At 33.3% G+C, this 18,543-nt stretch overlaps 1 protein-coding gene across 1 annotated transcript; it reads right to left on the bottom strand.

Moving 5' to 3' along the window:
• Nucleotides 1-6: 6 nt before the first annotated feature.
• On the bottom strand, nt 7-18,363 carry LOC106168328 (beta-1,3-N-acetylglucosaminyltransferase radical fringe). The gene is made up of 10 exons (XM_087004975.1): nt 17,722-18,363; nt 15,478-15,526; nt 8,251-8,293; nt 6,164-6,223; nt 4,705-4,852; nt 4,195-4,280; nt 3,822-3,892; nt 3,225-3,319; nt 2,809-2,891; nt 7-2,275 (listed from the first exon to the last, which is right to left on the bottom strand). The coding sequence occupies exons 1-10, from the start codon at nt 18,241-18,243 to the stop codon at nt 2,194-2,196; spliced, it is 1,239 nt and encodes a 412-aa protein (XP_086861101.1). The 5' UTR covers nt 18,244-18,363; the 3' UTR covers nt 7-2,193.
• Between the last annotated feature and the right edge of the window lie 180 nt (nt 18,364-18,543).

An 18,543-nucleotide genomic window follows, 5' to 3' on the forward strand; every position in this document is an offset into this window, starting at 1 on the left:
AATGAAGATGTTTTATTTCATTTATTTTAATTAAAAAATATCACCTCTTTAACTTTTAAAGTCTTAATGGAACTGTATAATGTATTTCCCTTATTATCATACATCCCCTTTCCAGGATTAAATTTGTCTAATAATGACTAGTGTACCATTTCCAAGCTTGAGAGTGGAGCAACAAACTTAAATTCTAACTTCATTGATTGTGCACATCTTTAACTTACAACTTTGCCACAGGCAGCATCTTAATTGGTCCAAACATTGATAACCATAGTTCCAAACAGCTAATCATAAAGTAAACTTAGATCAAGTATCGACCTTCCCCCAACATACAGACAGAGTCAAAGCTGTGGTAATTCACCAGTTTACATTGTGTTTATCCTCTTGATGTTGTTCTATGCCAGTGAAAATTTGCATATGGAGACTTACAATTTTTTTTTATTAATTACCAGATCTGAAATTTGCTTCTTGCATTTTAACTTAATGTAAAAGTGAAGAAATAAGGAACCTTAATCTTCAGTGCTATCCAACAGTTATACATACTATACATGTTATGCTAATTTATCACAGATAATTTTATGATAACAATCTACTGATAATGCTTTCTAACATGCCAAACAATAAATTCCAATTCCTAAGCTACATGAATGCTGCTATTCTTACAATGAAAACCAAACTCTTTGGAGCAATCTGATTTTTTAAACATCTTAATCATTTGAAAATACACTTTTGCTACTTATTCAAATGCAATTTCTGTACCTAATGTATCAAAAAGACTAGACTAATACTTTGCAAGACCATATACGACTGGATTTAATACAAAAAATAGGTAAGTTAAAAGTGTGCTTTTGTGTAAGTGTTGTGGTGTTGCATATAAAAAAGATTTTTTTGTCAAAAACTGGTATGGCTTCATGTTAGTTCTTCAAACAACCAGCAAAGAGAAATATCCTCACTTCATTCCAAGGACATATTTAAATTTCGGCCAAAGCCATAACTGAGCCACTTAAATTAAAACTGGTATCTTCAAATTGCAATTCAAAATATTATTCACTACAAGCTATCAAAATATGCTTACCTAAATGGTTTCTCAAGGCAAAAGAAAATGGTCAATGAATTTCTAAAATGTTTTAAAACTAGACAGGTCTTATTTGATCAATACAACATGACCCACTACTTTTCCCCTAATAGTTCAGCTATATATTATCTTCACATTTTAAGGAAAAACAGAAATAACATTTCACTACCCTCTGTGCTTTTGTATATGAAATAATTAGCACCGTCTTGGAAGTACTAAATGAAATAGTCATGTTCGTGCTTATATATTAACATCACTAAAGTGAACATTCAGTTTTGGGAAACATTTCCTGAGTATCTGACATATGAAAATAAATATCCATCAATATATTTCACATGATGATGTACTCTTGTTGATTATTCAAAATCCTTTTTACTAGGTCAGATTCAATCTACAGTAATCTTTCTTTATGAGAGAATAATATATATTAATAATTTTGCCATGATTTAGTATATGAACAGAAAATAAACAATACAATATCAATATCTGAATATAAAATCCCAACACTTTTAAAGAAGATCAGACTAAACACCAGTCAATGTGCTTTTAGCAATGCTAAACATACAAAATGTAAATAATTAAATAAATGCAATAAAAATTACTAAAAATAAGTCCTCAAAATATATCCCATAGAGTGGAATAATAACATACTCTACTGAACAACAGACTACAGTGGTCATACAAAAAGACTTACAGGCCTACAGAAAAAATGCTAATGCATACATTTTACTCAACATGTTAAATGCATATTCACTTGCAAATGCAATTATTCTTATTACCACTGTTTTTTGAAAAGCAGACATGACGTCATGAACAGAGAAACAGTCTGAAAATAAATGAATGATTTCACTATCTGTCCCATTCACATTGGTATATTCATAGTTTTGGAATGACACACTTTCAAAAGAGTGTTTACTGCTACAGCTACGGCATACTAAATGAATACACTTTTATGAAAAGCTTTCATCACCTCTAGAAGCACAAAGTAGACTGAAAAAGCATTGTCATTTTAATGACTCAAAATAGTTTGGCAAATGGAAAAGGACTTCTTTTTATATCTTGAAGATCCAGCTTCATGGCACCATAATCATATTTTGGGTGTTTATTAAGTCTAATCCTAAATGTCACCTTCCATGCAACCTTCTTCCTTTAATGGCATCACAATCCTTCAAATATGGAAAGAGGTGACAGTGTATAGACTTCAGCCTACAAAAAAAAAATTTATCATAAATTTTAAACTACAACAATTTTGTTCAACATTCTTTTGAAAGACTAAGAGACAACTAATGAAGTAATCTTTTAATCTATCTGTATGGCATGACATATATTAACCTCTTATCATAGTCAGATATTGTAACCTGCTTCTGCTGTGTATAATTTTGTTTTTGTCTAATCCCAGGAGAAATATTAACAGAATTGATGAAATTAGAACACTGTGCAATAAATAACATATGTCAACTTGTCCATAAAATAAATATTGCAATTATTGTGTGTGCTCACAAACAATAATGAAAACACAGCTATTTCTATGATAATTTAAAATATTAAAATATATTACATTTTCTTTTGCCTATTAGTGTGTACATTTTTTAAATTCCACTTATTATCTTTAATTTGGCTTACATATACCTTCAGTAAAAAACAAAAGCCATGTTAGATTGAGCCAAAGCATTCATCTGAATTAATCACATGCCAAGTTATATGAATGAGGATAGTACATGAATATATGTCTTTGTTACCTTGTTGGATCCTCTGTCTTGTCAAAACCTTTGACATTCACCACATTCATTCTGCTGCCATATGTGGAATAACTAAAGGTGACCTGTAATAAAAAACACATGCTTATATGATAAAATATCAGCAAATTCTTCACAGGCTTAGCATAAATATTACAGTTCATATTGTGAAATCACGTTTGTAACTAAAATTGTAACAAAGGAAAAGTGCCCAGAAAGAAAATAACTTTTGAGAGAGCTATTAAGACATGATTCTATTTACTTTCTCTAGTTGTGGTTGATTTTTCATATATGATATATGATACATCAACAACACTTAATATACCGGAGGATGATATAATCTATATTTCACTAGAACAATGAAAATGACACATGCTTAAACAGAAATTTATTTATTTATTTATCTGCAATATTGTTACCTGGTTACGAAAATCCAGTGGGTTCAAAAGCTGTAGTCCTTCTAAATGGGAATGGAATGCCTGGATCACAGTCAGCTTGGTCTTTAAGATATGACCTATGAAGAAAATATCATTTGAAGATTGTTCAAACTGTGTAGAACATTTTCTTTAATGACACTACCATTGTGTTAGAGGTGCAACTTTTCTACACCAGCTGGGAACGCAATTTCATTACCAAAAAGAAGTAGCTGAATTCATTCAAGTGCTACAATGTGCATTGGAAATGGTTTTCGCTCATAGATTAAGTAAGTTGCACTGCCATTGTGTTAGGTGTGAAACTTTTCTACACCAGTTGGGAACGCAATTTCATTAGAAAAGTGTACTTGCTCAATTCATACAAGCAATAGATAAAATGTGCATTAGAAATGGTTTCAGCTCAAAGATATACTGAACAGTTAACACCATTTAAGTTTTTGCTTGGGTTACAAAGATGAATTTTTAAAAGGAAGAAAAACTCTCACCTTTATAACTTACATATTGTGACAAATCTCTGACTAATCACCAAAATTTGTGGGCTTAGGGATTTCAGGCCAACCATATTTAAATTTTCACACTTACCTATAATATACCCAACTGTGCAGTCATCAGGAAGACGGATCTTTTCACAAGCTCTGTTCAGTCTGCCACCACTAAAATTATGGAGAGCATACATGATATTTTCTAAAAAATGTTTTACATAAAAAGATAAAACTACAGACATTCACCTATAAAACTTCAGCATTTTTAGCAAGTCACCATCCACAATATATGTTAAATACCACCACAACTCCAGCAAGAAACATAGATAATTAATTCTGGTGTAAAGTGAATCAATGATAACAAAGAGAAAGCTAATATAAAGTTTGAAAATTAATTTTGGAGTTATATCTAGTTAACATTTAGGTTATTCAGGATGAGTTAAGTTAGCCCAGGTAGGTCTACTTTATCTTACCCTGCATGTGGCATCATCTTAAGTGCAAGACCCCTACTGATGCAGAACCCAGCGCCACCAGTAGCAAACCAGAAGGCTATTTTATGCTAAAATAAATATTTACACTTGTTAAAATGCTACTGAATCATGAAAGGTTGCTATTATTTTTAATAGCAGATGAAGGAACTTTCACCAACATTAGGTCATGTGAGCTTCAGAGAAGCTTTTTAAGTATTCATTTCCTTTTGGGAGACTTTTCAATTTCTGCGTAGTTTATAACTAGGAAGTTTCTCACATTCAACACTTAAAGATCTAATGACTCACATCGTTTTTTAAATTGCACCTAAAAGTCACATTCAAATTTAAAATCAGTTTTATTACAATTGTAAACAGTCTTAAAATAACATGCAAGATAATGCTATTATGGGAGGTGGGGAGGATTTCAAAAACCCATATGTGAAAATGTAGTCTCAAATGGAAATATCATATATCTGTTATGCTGGTCATTTAGGTGTTACTTTAAAAGCTTACCCCTATATGATCTTTCTCTTCAATTTCCAGTGGGTGCCCCATGCTAGGCTTGCCAATATACCAATCATCTGTGTGGTTATAATTCTGCAACATTTCCAGCAACTTGGGAACATTAACATAAGTGTCATCATCAACGTGACAAAACCACCTAAGAGTCGACAAGAAAAACATTTTCAAAAATGATAATAATAAAATTAAAAACTAATTATGACTATTTAACAATCTAAACTCCTATCAATTTCATTTAAATTTACAATACAGGGAAGTTTTTTAATGAAACTGAAAATTTTGTGTTACTGGCAATTTTGTCAACAAAGAGATTAAAAAATTATTCATATTCCATCCATAACAGTACATTTATAGCAAATTTACTTTTTCAAATAATTTTTTAGAAAATGTCTTCTAAGGATAAAATGTTACAAAAACAATTTTCAATTAAAATATTTCTTTATCCATCTAATACACTTGGTGACCTAGTGTTACATAATTAAGAGGCTTGGGCCAACAGTAGGTGCTAAATACAGGTGAACAATTGAAACAATAATTGGCCTGGACAGATAATCACTTATTTATCACAAGTTGCAAAGAAAGTGTCACCAAAACGCAAATTTCATATTAATCTTTCAGCTGCCAAGTATAAATGACTTGGGATTTGTGTAATTAGATTTTACTTTAGCAGTACTTCAGAGTGGCTGTTAATCAATCACCAAATTTAATCAAGGTATGGGGCTAGTGTATTAATATCAAATGTGCATTTGAGTAAATTGTTAATTCATTTAATGGAGTTTATTAAAAGTCCTTCACCATATTCTGAAATATTCTTAATATACAAGTGACAGTAAACTCTGAAATACTTTATGTATACCTTATATATTTAATTTAAAGAAACTCATGATAAGGTGGATTCTAAACCTTGTTACTTCCAATGAAAGATTATACACTACATTTGATGCAGTTATCCAGTCTGAACTCAGGTAATAACATTGTGCAGAATGAGTGATGAAACAAAAGAGTCACTTGACTGCACTACCCCATGCAGTGACTATCTTGATAAAACCAATCTCAGCTCTTTACCCCAACCGAGAAAAAAAACAAGATAGCTGCCAGTGAAAATAATTGACACATAAAAATCTTCTAATTTTAGGATGGTAAAGACCTTTTTTACATCCTGTGTTATACTTGTCTGTATCAAAACACTTAAGACTGATTCTAACATGTAATTACACTGCATGGGTTTTTGCTCCCTTTCACAACTTCACATCCACGTTTGAACCAATATAAAAATAACCAAGTTTAATGACTGTGTCCAGCATGGAGGGGTGGTCTTTTAGGCGATAGTCTTACATAATAGTCAGAAAATTAAGTCTTAGTTGTTAATATTTCAAAGTGTTTCAATACAGGTAACATGTCAAAAGGGCTAAAGATGGAACACAAGTGAAACAATTATTCTGAAATTTACCTTTTTTGGGACTCCATAAAAACATCATACTCTACAGCCATTTTACAACAAAGGGCTGACCTGAAATGAGAGAAAACTTAATTCAAAATTTGCTTTTCTCTAAATGGTATATTATAATACCCAGCAAAAATAAATAGCTAGTAAACAAAACAGACATTTCTACAGCAAGGATAAATGTTCTTGATCTTATGACATATTTAATTAAGAAAGGGTGGCAGTTTTGACTTTTGTATTACAGATTAATAGCAAGAGGAACACTTAAACTGTTAAAAAAAATCAGATTTTAATTCTTTTCATCTTTTATGAAGGCCAATAACAACATAAGAAAACTATCCAACATAAGAAGACTATCTATCACATTATTAGTGTTTTGGTGCTTATATTAACATTGTTTTCAATTATCCCAATGTTTCCCTTCATGTGTTTTATTTTATTTTATCAGATCAACTTAAAGCAGATCTGCAAACAGATGTTTTTTATTCACTTCAAGCCATCATACATGATACATGAGGGGTCGAAGTTCTGATTCTGCTGCAAGGGGAAGTTCCATAACAAAAGACATTTTTTCTGGTGACTGGCACACCTGACTGCACTTTAGCTGCCAAGGAAGCCACTAAAAGCTGCAGGTATTTTATCCTTATTCCTCCTTTTTCAAAAGCCAATATAAATCACTTCCAAAATGTACCTTTTTGAATTACAAAGTTAATATTTTATATGATGGCTACATAAGAATGCATTCATCAGACAGAAGAATATCATAAAGATGCATGTATTAACTCAATATAAAAAAAAGAATTTAAGGCAACTGGAATTATCTGATCAAGATAACTACAAATGCAAGCTAGATTTTGTGGGATATAGGAAAGATGAGCCAAAAATAATGGCAGACTAGCGAGTGCAGCAACAAATAAAACTTGGCAGTATTTATCCACAAGAAATTTTTTGATTTTTTTCTCTTAAGTCTTTTGAATAACAATATTCTGCACAACAAATATTTTGGGTGTCACTTTGGTATTGCTTTCCAAGAAGACATTCCCAGTGCATAGAGTTTTATCCATGTTGCTGAAAAGTTAACCCCACCTCAAACATACTCTTGCATGTTTTCTAGTCCCATATAACCTTATGCTATTTCATTTGGAGTACCATCCAGTAAATGTCATGTCCACATAACAATCAAAATGAAAATGTCATACAAGTGCACAATACATGGGCATACTGATAATTCAAAATCACAACACAACAGAAAGAGGAAGCCACATCTTTGTTACTAGCATGCATTTTGTTGTAGCTACTGTAGGCAGTGGTAACACCTGAATATTTGTTCTGTGACATCCGTCAGGTTTTAGGAATCAGTTATGGCTGCTGCGTTAGCAAAAGCTGGCTTTGACATAGATCTGTTTTGAAGATATGAAATGATTCTCTTGCAGGAAACTTGTATACAACATCATAATGGAAATGAACCAATTGCCTGCATATTTTAATGTGCATGACATGTCCATGCTGGTGTTTGAATAGAAAACATTTTAATTATCAATTTATATGCTGGTATGGTTGCTCATCAAACATTCCACTTCATTTACAATACACTCAGTTTGAATTTAAGAGCAGAAGTTGTTTTACCCCACTTGTACCATCCTCAAATGAAGACAGTTTTATGACAAAATCGAGGGGTTATGTTCCCACCTCAAGCAATAATTAGTTTTCCATAATAACATCTAGTAAAAGTCAAGACGTAATTGCAGATAGCTTAAAGGGGATGCAGCAATTATAACAAAATAAAATACTGCTTCATCTGATGCATACATGCAAACCAAACACTTTCATCATGGCTATAGAAAAAGCGCTTATTTTTATTTCTGGACATATAAACTTGTGATTTTCTTTTTCACAGACCAATACAAGTTTAAATTACAAAGCATCCATTATCATAGTATTGATAATGCATTCTAGATAGCATCCAAAAATGGATTTATATAAGCAGCCATACCACCTTATTTTTAAAGCAGGCACTATCATTTAAAAATCTCTCATTTTTCCAATTGCAATAAAGCCTGACAAAAAAAGTTAATGAAATACATTAAAAGTACCTGGTATGACCGGACTGACATTGTGTATTGATGAGATGGCCATCTGAAAAATATAAAAACACATATAAATGTTAATGCAATAGAAAACCATATTCATAGGACATAGATGAGTCATAGACTAAAACAAGTACTTCTACTTGTCATTGCCAACTATCAAATGGACTTTAAAATGTATGCTTCAAAACACGGGCTATGACATACTGACATGCACATTTGGTAGGTGGAGCTGAAAAAGGGTGCAGCCAGAAGACCTTGAAGGACAGGCAAGCTTATACAACCCATATAAAAAAGTGGGGAAGATGCTGAAGGGCCAAATATAAAAACTTAACTTACTAACCATGACTTAATCTATCCCACCTTAAATTATTATACAACAAAGTAGGTAATTACAATATTCTCTGAAGCTTCATGATTGAGTGCCCCTAGACAGAAGTGACTACCAGTTCCTGTGCTGTTAGCAATAAACGAGCAAAGAATTAATTGCAGTAGCAACAACTTGGTTATGAATAAGTTTACAGTGAGCTCAAGGTATACAATTTAATTTGAAACTTGAAAATTGTAAACAGACTGCCCTCCTTTTTAAAGATATACAGCAAAATGTAAATAATCATAGTGGCTTTTTAAAGTACCCGTTTACATGGTGGTTAAAATATCAACATGACCCATGAACCAGATAACACTCATGGTTGATGATCCCTGAAAAAATATCTGGCACTGAAACTAACCACAACTACCCATTTTCACAGCTTATGCAGCACACAAGGATGTCATTAAAACATTATCATTTTCTTGATCTTCCCTAGCTGGCAGGCGCAACAAAATATCATTCTCTCAAATCTTCCTAGACACCAGTCACAGCGATGCTTACAGGGAGTCAGTTACCATGTACACTGGCTCACTGTTGTTAACTTGATTAATTACCATAGTTTTTTTCTTTTTTAAAACCAAAACTTTGTAACTATTTGCTAGAAAGGCAAATTCAGCAGAAAATGTTGGTGTACAGAAGCATAAGCTAATTAAATAATGTTGGTGAAGGAAGTTCTTCTGTTTTTAGTCTGTACAAGAGACCAGGACCCAGCAGTATGGGGCGTCAAACCAAGCTAATCTCTTGTGTTTGAGGCGCTGCACCTGGATATCCCCACTGTGCATCCAAACACTGTGGAATTCTACCACATGTTTTGGAAAAATATGATAGATAAACATGTGGAAAAATGTTGATTCATGTCCCAGTCTTCCAAAATATTCTGTTCTTATTTAAGTGAAAATGTTCTCCTTACATGTTTTGAAGACTAATTTAAAGAAACATATGTGATATCCTGTCCAAGCCTGTTCAATTTTATTACCAAAATTTATGCAAAAGACTGTTCATCATATGAATTTTATCTCAGAGGCTTCTGTGTTATTTCATACATTGCTTCAGAGTTTCATTTATTCTTTTTGTGTCAAACACCCTTACATATTTCCTGAGCAAATGGTTATAGAAAATCAATGTAAAATATACAAAGTGAGTGTTTTGGGATTAGACATCTGTTAGTTAAAATAGGGTGCCATAAAGCACTCCCAAACATACAAATGTTATTGAAACTTTTCTCCTTCAACTGTTTTGAGAGACTTAATCAATGACCAAAAAGGCTTATTCTTTCCCATGCCAATGTGCCCTTTGGACTGCTAGTTGTAGAAATTTTTATTTATATTTTACAAAATAGTACTGATTATCAATGCTTCCTAATCCTGTATGTTTAACATGCAATGATAAACTATAAAAACTCAATGTAATGTACTGAATTTAAACTCCTCCCTTTGAAATTAATACAATGTAGAACAATGTATTTTGCTTGAATCTTAGAGCAAAAATTTGACCCAAATAACATGAATGCATATATGAATACTGCTCTTGGCAATAAAAAAAAAATAAGCTGAACAGTAATGCATACCACCCTGAGATGGAAATCTTGATTTCAACGACACAAAAAAAGTCTTCACTAAACATTCAGCATTCTAATCAGAAAATACTAGTTTCTGCAATATGATTATAATAGGTGGGTGATGGATAATCTACATCAAAATTTCCCAAGACCTTACCTGCAATGAAATTAATATTTCAGTGTATTCTAGACACTGTTATTGATAACAACTAACAGGTATTCATATGTCTAATAAATGTAGAATTTTCATAGCGTTTGGGTTTAAAACCCCCAAGATTTAAAGCAGGATACACACTGAAAGTCAATAATAAACAAGGCAGCAAAGCTGTCAAATGTACAGACAAAAAACAGGAAATAACTATGCACCAAATAGGCTACTGTCAATTCTGATGCAAAAATACATTATGTTAAACTGCAAATTCAACATCAAATTTTAATTATCCTCAACAGGTAATACCAATGTAATTAAAATATGTGACAAGTTTAGTCAATTAGACTGCTTTTCCAACTCTGCATTTTAGTCCTGTATTTCTTTTTTGAAAGTTTGACAATCATAAGTAACATGGTTTTCCCATAATGGTCATCATGGCAGCAGCACCCAAAATTGTGTTTTCTTCTATTCTGATGCCATATTACATAATGGTTAACAGCATAATGACCGTCAATTTTTAATAATAAAATATAAGTATCATGAATTTTCAGATAATGTGACTAGCATGGGTCTTCAAGCCCGTGGAACTTCAAAGTCACACCTTGAAAATGCCAATATGTGAAAAATTAAATTTTCACAAAAAAACTGTTTAACTGGTAGTAAGAATTACCAAACAGACTGTATTTCCTACTGAAGCTGTATTTTAGTCCCATGTTTCTTTCCTGTAAGTTTGAGAACAGTAAATGACATGGTTGTTCTTAAATGGTCATCGTGGGAGCAGTGCCCAAAATAGTTTTTTTTTTTCAAATTTTGATGCAATATTACATAATGTTTAACAGCATAATGACCATCAATTTTAATAATAAAATATTAGTATTATGGATATTCAGAAAATGTGAATAGCAAAGGTCTTCAGGACCATGGAACTTCAAAGTCACATCTTGAAAATGCCAAAACGTAAACGAGACAGCACTGTTCTGAATTTTTTTTTTCCATTTTTAACAATTTTTAACATAAAACAAAATTAACAGTTTTCTGCCGTTTTTATATGATCAACTAAGAAAATTGATGAGATGGGAAAAATATCAACAGAGCAGTGTTAAATGTCCAATTTCTTCCATTCTGACATTCTGAACATAGTGAATGATTGAATCTGACAAACTGCAATGATATGGGTTTATTTCCATTTTTGAAACTTTATTACACAATACACGATAACAAGTTTACCATCATTTTTACATAATCAACTAATAATGTTGTAAAGATGCAGAAAATGCCAAACAAACACTTTTACGTATCTTATTAGTTCAATAATGAAACTGTTTACATGCCTAAGAATTGAATCTGAGGAAATGTGAAAAAACTGCATTTTTTTAAAATAATGGCCTGATTATGCTGATTTTTGAACTCAACCTGCGTTTTAGCAGGAATGACCACTCCTGTAAGTTTAATGACAATTGGCCCATCTGTTTTTCTTATATTGTGTTTACAGTGTTGCATATATGCTGAAAAGTGAAAAAAAAAGCATAACTACTAAAATAGTGGCCCGATCCTGCCGATTTTCGAACTTGACCTGCATTTTATGAATATTCATCAGCTCTGTAAATATACAGCCAAAAAGTAAAACTTTCTTCCACTTATCGTGTTTACAATGAAAGTGCACAGCCCCAGCGACAGCGACAGTGATGGCAACGACGGCGATGACAGACGCAGGTGATGGCAATATGTACAAATACATCTGTACATATTAACTGTACTGTTTGAGAACAATAAGTGACATGGTTTTTCTTAAATGGTCATCATGGGAGCAGTGCCCAAAATAGGTTTTTTTCAAATTTTGATGCAATATTACATAATGTTTAACAGCATAATGACCATCAATTTTTAATAATAAAATATTAGTATCATGGACAAACAGAAAACGTGACTAACAAAGGTTTTTAGGCCGATGGAACTTCAAAGTCACACCTAAAAAATGCCAAAATGTAAACAAGACTGCACTGTTCTGAAATGGGTTTATTTCCATTTTTAACACTTTTTTAACATAAAACAAAATTAATAGGATACTGCCATTTTTTATATGATCAACTAAGAAAATTGATGAGATGTGAAAAATATCAACAGAGCAGTGTTAAATGTCCAATTTCTTCCATTCTGAGATTCTGAACATAGTGAATGATTGAATCTGACAAACTGCAATGATATGAGTTTATTTCCATTTTTGACACTTTATTACACAATACACGATAACAAGTTTACCATGTTTTTTACATAATCAACTAACAATGTTGTAAAGATGCAGGAAATATCAAACAAACACTTTTAGGCATCTTATTAGTTAAATAATGAGACTGTTAACATGCTTAAGAATTGAATCTGAGGAAATGTGAAAAAAACAGTATAACTTCTAAAATAATGGCCAGATTATGCTGATTTTCGAACTCAACCTGCGTTTTAGTAAGATTGACCACTCCTGTGAGTATAATTACAATTGGCCAATCCGTTTTTCTTATATTGTGTTATCAGTGTTGCATTTATATTGAAAAAAGTGAAAAAACTGCATAAATTCCCTAAAAGTGACCCGATCATGCTGATTTTCGAACTTGACCTGCGTATTATGAATATTCATCAGTTCTGTAAGTTTCAAGTCAAAAGGTAAAATGGTTTTCCACTTATCGTGTTATTGGTGCTGCATATATGCTGAAAAAAGTGAAAAAACAGCATAAATTCCCTAAAAGTGACCCGATCATGCTGATTTTCGAACTTGACCTGCGTATTATGAATATTCATCAGTTCTGTAAGTTTCAAGTCAAAAGGTAAAATGGTTTTCCACTTATCGTGTTATTGGTGCTGCATATATGCTGAAAAAAGTGAAAAAACTGCATAAATTCCCTAAAAGTGACCCGATCATGCTGATTTTCGAACTTAACCTGCGTATTATAAATATTCATCAGTTCTGCAAGTTTCAAGTCAAAAGGTAAAATGGTTTTCCACTTATCGTGTTATCGGTAAAAGTGCACGGCGACGGCGACGGCGACGACAGACGCAGATGATGGCTATATGTACAGACACATCTGTGTCTGTACATAAAAAATTCTTAATTAAAAGAACTGAATTTCTTTTTTAATATTGTCAATCTCTACTTTTCAATTCTTGCATACCATAGCTATTGTTAAGATCAGAGAAACTTTAACAATCATCCAAAATTCCTCCCTTTGTCATGAGCTACAGGGAGATAAAATTACAATCTTTTCATTTTACAAAATGGGGGTCTCAAGTGTTCAAAACCCAAACTACCCTATTAACTCAAATCGCTTTGTTTGGAACTAAGGGTTTTCAACCCATTCCCACTCAACTTCGGTATTTCCCATAGAAAAAACAGAATCTCCCATGGGTACTTCATGAGAAAGTTCCTCATCGGGTGAGAAACAAACTACATGAGCTATCGAAAGCATCAATGTAATTCAGGTTGATGTAGATAATTAACAGTGACACACTTCCATTCTATTTTTTTTTCTTGTGGTGTAGGCCAAGAATAAAAGCTGTCACTGCTAATAACAAGGGCATAATATGTGGGAGATAATTTCCATAACAGTAACCTATAGCATCTGATTGCTTGGGGGTTGAAAAGACCATCATAAGCAATTACCTAGTCCATAATGACACAAAAACCTCAGGGCTGAGCATGTGTATGGCAAGACAAAACAAATAGGGCCCGAGCCTTCATTTTCTGGCCCATGTCTGTGACAATAATTTCTAGTTGAAAATCGTGGGAAAAGCGTGCCCTTGCCATCCACTTAAACGTGCTCATTATATTGCTATTCACGCTGGGACATGAACTAAGAGGAATGGTCACTGCAACTGAGTACCACATTAATTAAGTTCTAATATATAAAGAAGGCCTTTCTTAGCAATGGGAAAATGGATAAATTGTGAGTGAACTGGCATTCCAACTGTCTCATTTAAGAAGGGCAATTTGAGGGGATTAATATGATTGGATTTCTTGTAATAAAGATAGCAAATTTCTACATTCTTTTCACTAGACCTCAGTAGGCTAACTGGGAAGAGTCAATAACATTCTTTCTTGATTACAAAACAGCACATGAAATAATAAAGAAAAAAATAACCTAGAAAAAGTCAATGAAAATATTTTATATTTACAAAAGCAGCACTCTAATTCCAGTGAAATGATCAGAAAAGAGCCCATAATTGTTGAAGAGACAGTGCCCTAAATTACAGTGAACTAACCAGGAAAAGTCAATAACATCAATCTATTTTCCTCCAATTATCAGGTCAAAATAACAGACAGACCATCTGAATAATTGAATTCTACTTCATTTTCAAGCCAGACTGGAAATTGATGATATTGCTAAATGAATCCCCCCAGAGGACTTTTGTTTAACATTTCCAATAACCAAGGGTAATTCAAATCCACGGCTGATTAAATTAAACTGAGGTTGACCTCAGTAAAATCTTAGAGCCCCAGACATGCAAATGAGAGCATTATTGTCTTAATGTCAAATGGAGGGCAGGAGGGAGATGTCGCATACAACTGTTTGCACCCTTATCAAGCATGCCAACTGCTCCTAATTTCATGGAATTACACTGTACCAGGTTCAGTTCAAATATGATGTGACTAGACCAATCTGTAGGCAAAAAGCCATTCTAATAAGTTATTTAAATAGGGCCATCATACGATGGAGGCCTGCACAGGCATGTCTTTGTATTGTTAGTGGGTCTGTTCCAGCCATTGTTGTCCCAATATGTTGTTTCTATGGCTAGGCTACACTTATCAGGGAATAAGGGATTGCAGCATAAATGACAGACCAAATTTCATTAAAACCAAAAGTTAATTTAAAACATTAAAAAAATTAAGACATAAGGTGTTATTTTACTAGATCTTAGGTGAAGTAGTGATCTAATTTAGCCAATGAATTTGCTCAGGCTTTATAAATAACAGCCATAAGTTAGCAAAATATCCCCACAGCTTATTGCAATGCGTCTCATGTAGCTCCAAGTATATTTATGTTTTTCCAAGCACCCCTAAGTGTTGTATGGCTGTGGTATGCCAAGCCTCCCTATGTTGACTAAAATACAAATACTTCCCATAAAGAGCAATAAAAGCCACAAAAAAGGCAGTGGATTACTCACTTAATTTCCGGTTCAGGTCAGGATCTTCTTTATCTGTGAAAAAGTAGGTCTGTAAAATAAATAATAGCATATTTTTATCAAAAAATGTACCCTAAGTGGTTTTTATTTACTTTTCTCTATTGTGTACCCTGCAAGTTGGGTGCATAAAACCAACAGAAGCAAATGAAAAGCTTTTGTGCTGGACAGTTAGACAGCTGCTCACTTGCATACTATGGATATAGCACTGTGTTATTCTTATTTCTGTCGCATTTGGTCTATGATCCCTTTTCAACATTAACAACTACTGGTGAAGCAATATAAACCAATCTCAGTCAGGCCAATCATTGTATGTTACCTGACCAAGCAATTAATCAGGGATTTAAGGTAGCATACAGTATATTTCTCTGACAGGTGAACTCACAAAAGTCACCCTGCAAAGTATCAGCACAATTATTGGAAAGTTTATTTGGTGACAGGTTTCCCATAATTTTGAAGAAAATATCTGTACAAGCTGTCCAAATAACATACAACTGGTTCAAACAAGCTGCAGCAAATACCTGCAAACTTCTCAATATGCTGCACATAGTTTTCTCATATAACACTGATCAACTGTACAAACAAGTTGAGGTATTTGCACCCAAATATTTCTCAGTGAAACTTTGATACCAGCTATTTATCTTGTCGCTGTTTGTTTTAAGATAAAACTAAAACTGGATCATTTTCTCAAAATAACTTCTGGTTTAAAGTGGGGAAAGGGGGAAGAAGTCTTTACAGGAGGGTCTGAACTTCTGTCTGTAAAAACATCTTTGTACCAGCAACAGTTTTACTTCTCAGGCATTACTGAAAAAAAAGTTTAAAACAGATGTGTAAACCAACTCTTGCACCAAAACCTGAAGCTCATACTGCCTGATATTTCTGATTATCCAGCTGGAACTGGTTAAGATTTTTTCTTTAGATAAGTTTATCAACAGTACTCCCTCATATCAAATAGAGGCTGTGGATTTATTAGACATGAATCAGATTGTTGATCTGGAAGTTGCAAAGGTTGCACTTCGTGTAAAAAACTTTAAAATCCTACTTTAACATCAAAAGTATCATACAAAATGCCTGATGATTACAGTTTGAGTCAAAACTAGTCTTTCATTCCCCTTTGCCAACATCTAAGAGCTTAAACTGTTATATTTAAACAAGCATGAAGCTACAAGCCTCTCTTCCTTTCAAGAGGGGACTTGAGAAATGTTTTTGATGCTTTTGATCAGTCCAATGTGGACAAATGGTCACACTTGTACCATCCAAAGTGTTTTCTCTTATCAGATTAGTCATAATTCCGGCGGGTCATATTTTTCAAACCGTTTTCAGATTTTTCAGTATTGGGTACTTCCTTTAATCTTTCTTCACCATAAACTACTCAACAGGAGCATATTCGTGTGAAATCCATACATGCCAAAGTTATGCCATCTTAAATCGCCTTTCAGTTACACATCAGTTGTGTAACAAAGACAGGTGCAGCTTGGCCCTTTAAGTACTTATCAGCCACAGTTTTCCTCACTTCATCTTAAGATCATTTCAAGGTGGGTGTTTCCCAAGAAACTACATATTGTAGCATGCCCACCTTAACTATACCTGATACCAATACTTTTTTCCCTTAGTAGCACTGTTGGTGACTTAGCTTGATGAGCCAATGAAAACAAAATGTAACTATTTCAGTGGTTGTTTGGAAAGGAATACCATGTTTTTAAACCTATTTTCTTATCTTTTTTTTTTTTTTTTTTTTTTTGTGGTTATGTAGAAAACCAAAAATTAGATACTGCTGCTCTTAACTAGCTTTCAAGCCAAATAGAAAGGCTTACCCACAAATATAACTATATCTAATTATTAGCTATATCTCAACCCACTACATCTATACATCCTTATGATTTTTTTCAAGTGTGAAAGTGTGTCCATTTTCTTTTTATTCATGCTGGTCATAACTTAGGGCACTTGCACAAACTTATTTCTTCAATAACATTGATTACACATAACTTAAAACATAGGCATCCATGAAATTGTTTATACATATAGCATCTAGTGTTGTAAATCTTGACAGAATCTGATATTTGCAAAGCTCAGATTCCTCTAAATACAAACAGAAATCAATTTTAATAGCAACTGCAAAACAAACAAAGATATCAAATAACAAAAGATTAGATCTATAAAGCAAGTTACTGATACTAATTAACACCCGTTACAGTCAGGTAATGAGAATGAAACAAAAAATTTACTTACTTGATCCTTAACAAACATAACCCAAGTGTTGAGCAATAGAGACAATCTACTGGAATGAAATGCTCCAGTCGTTTTAACACTGAAGAAAACATCAGTCAAATCAGTTTTTCTAAATACAGAATTCATGCTGAGTGTCGTTGCTCTCGACTTATAAACTCGTTTGGAGAACTTCGACAAATTGGTTTTTCTGTGATGCGTTTCTTCTTGAAGTTGCGGGCTGCGGTTATCGACAGGAATGTATTGTAAGTTTTTCCTGTGTGGTAGTGCGATTTTTTCAACTTCACGTTTCACCCTTAAATCGTTAACTCTTTGATCAATATCTGATGTTCTGACCGTCTTAGGAGACTGCACTGGCCCCTGTCGAAAGTTGGCCAACTTTTTGTCGCCATGTTGTTCCCGTAAACTTTGGGACTTGTACTTTTCTTCTAAAAAAGCACCATTTCTCCAATAAATAAGATGCAGAGAAAAAACAACTAATGTCAGCATGGCCAGCTGAGCCGACCGTTTCAAACTACACCTCATGATGGAAATCCAGCTTCTTTTTCCCACGCATTTGAGCGAGCTTCTCCACAGACCCGCATTCTCTGCCCGCAACAACCTGTAGTAAGTTGCACGCTTGTGTTGGATTACACTGAGAAACTAGGTCGGAGGGCAGAGGTAAGAGGTCATGCAGCAAGTCACGTGTTTCACTGTTACAACCCAGCCGCAGTGTGCTCATCATTCCAGCTGCGAGCTTTGAGGACACTCGTCTAATTTTTTAAAACCCTAAACCCAGGGGATGATAGGATCAATGTTTCTTAAGTCTTAATTTTTAATCTAAAT

Source organism: Lingula anatina, chromosome 2 (genome assembly GCF_051362555.1).
Source record: "Lingula anatina isolate TDL-2025a chromosome 2, LinAna3.0, whole genome shotgun sequence".
Classification (NCBI taxonomy): Eukaryota; Metazoa; Brachiopoda; class Lingulata; order Lingulida; family Lingulidae; genus Lingula; species Lingula anatina.

Excerpts from the sequence above, each read along its gene's own strand:
- LOC106168328 (XM_087004975.1), bottom strand. The coding sequence starts at position 18,243 with ATGAGGTGTAGTTTGAAACGGTCGGCTCAGCTGGCCATGCTGACATTA. Across the intron at positions 3,320-3,821 it reads CACAGTTGGGTATATTATAG|GTCATATCTTAAAGACCAAG; the intron begins GTAAGTGTGAAA and ends TTTTCTTCATAG. Across the intron at positions 2,276-2,808 it reads AAGACAGAGGATCCAACAAG|GCTGAAGTCTATACACTGTC; the intron begins GTAACAAAGACA and ends TTTTTTTTGTAG.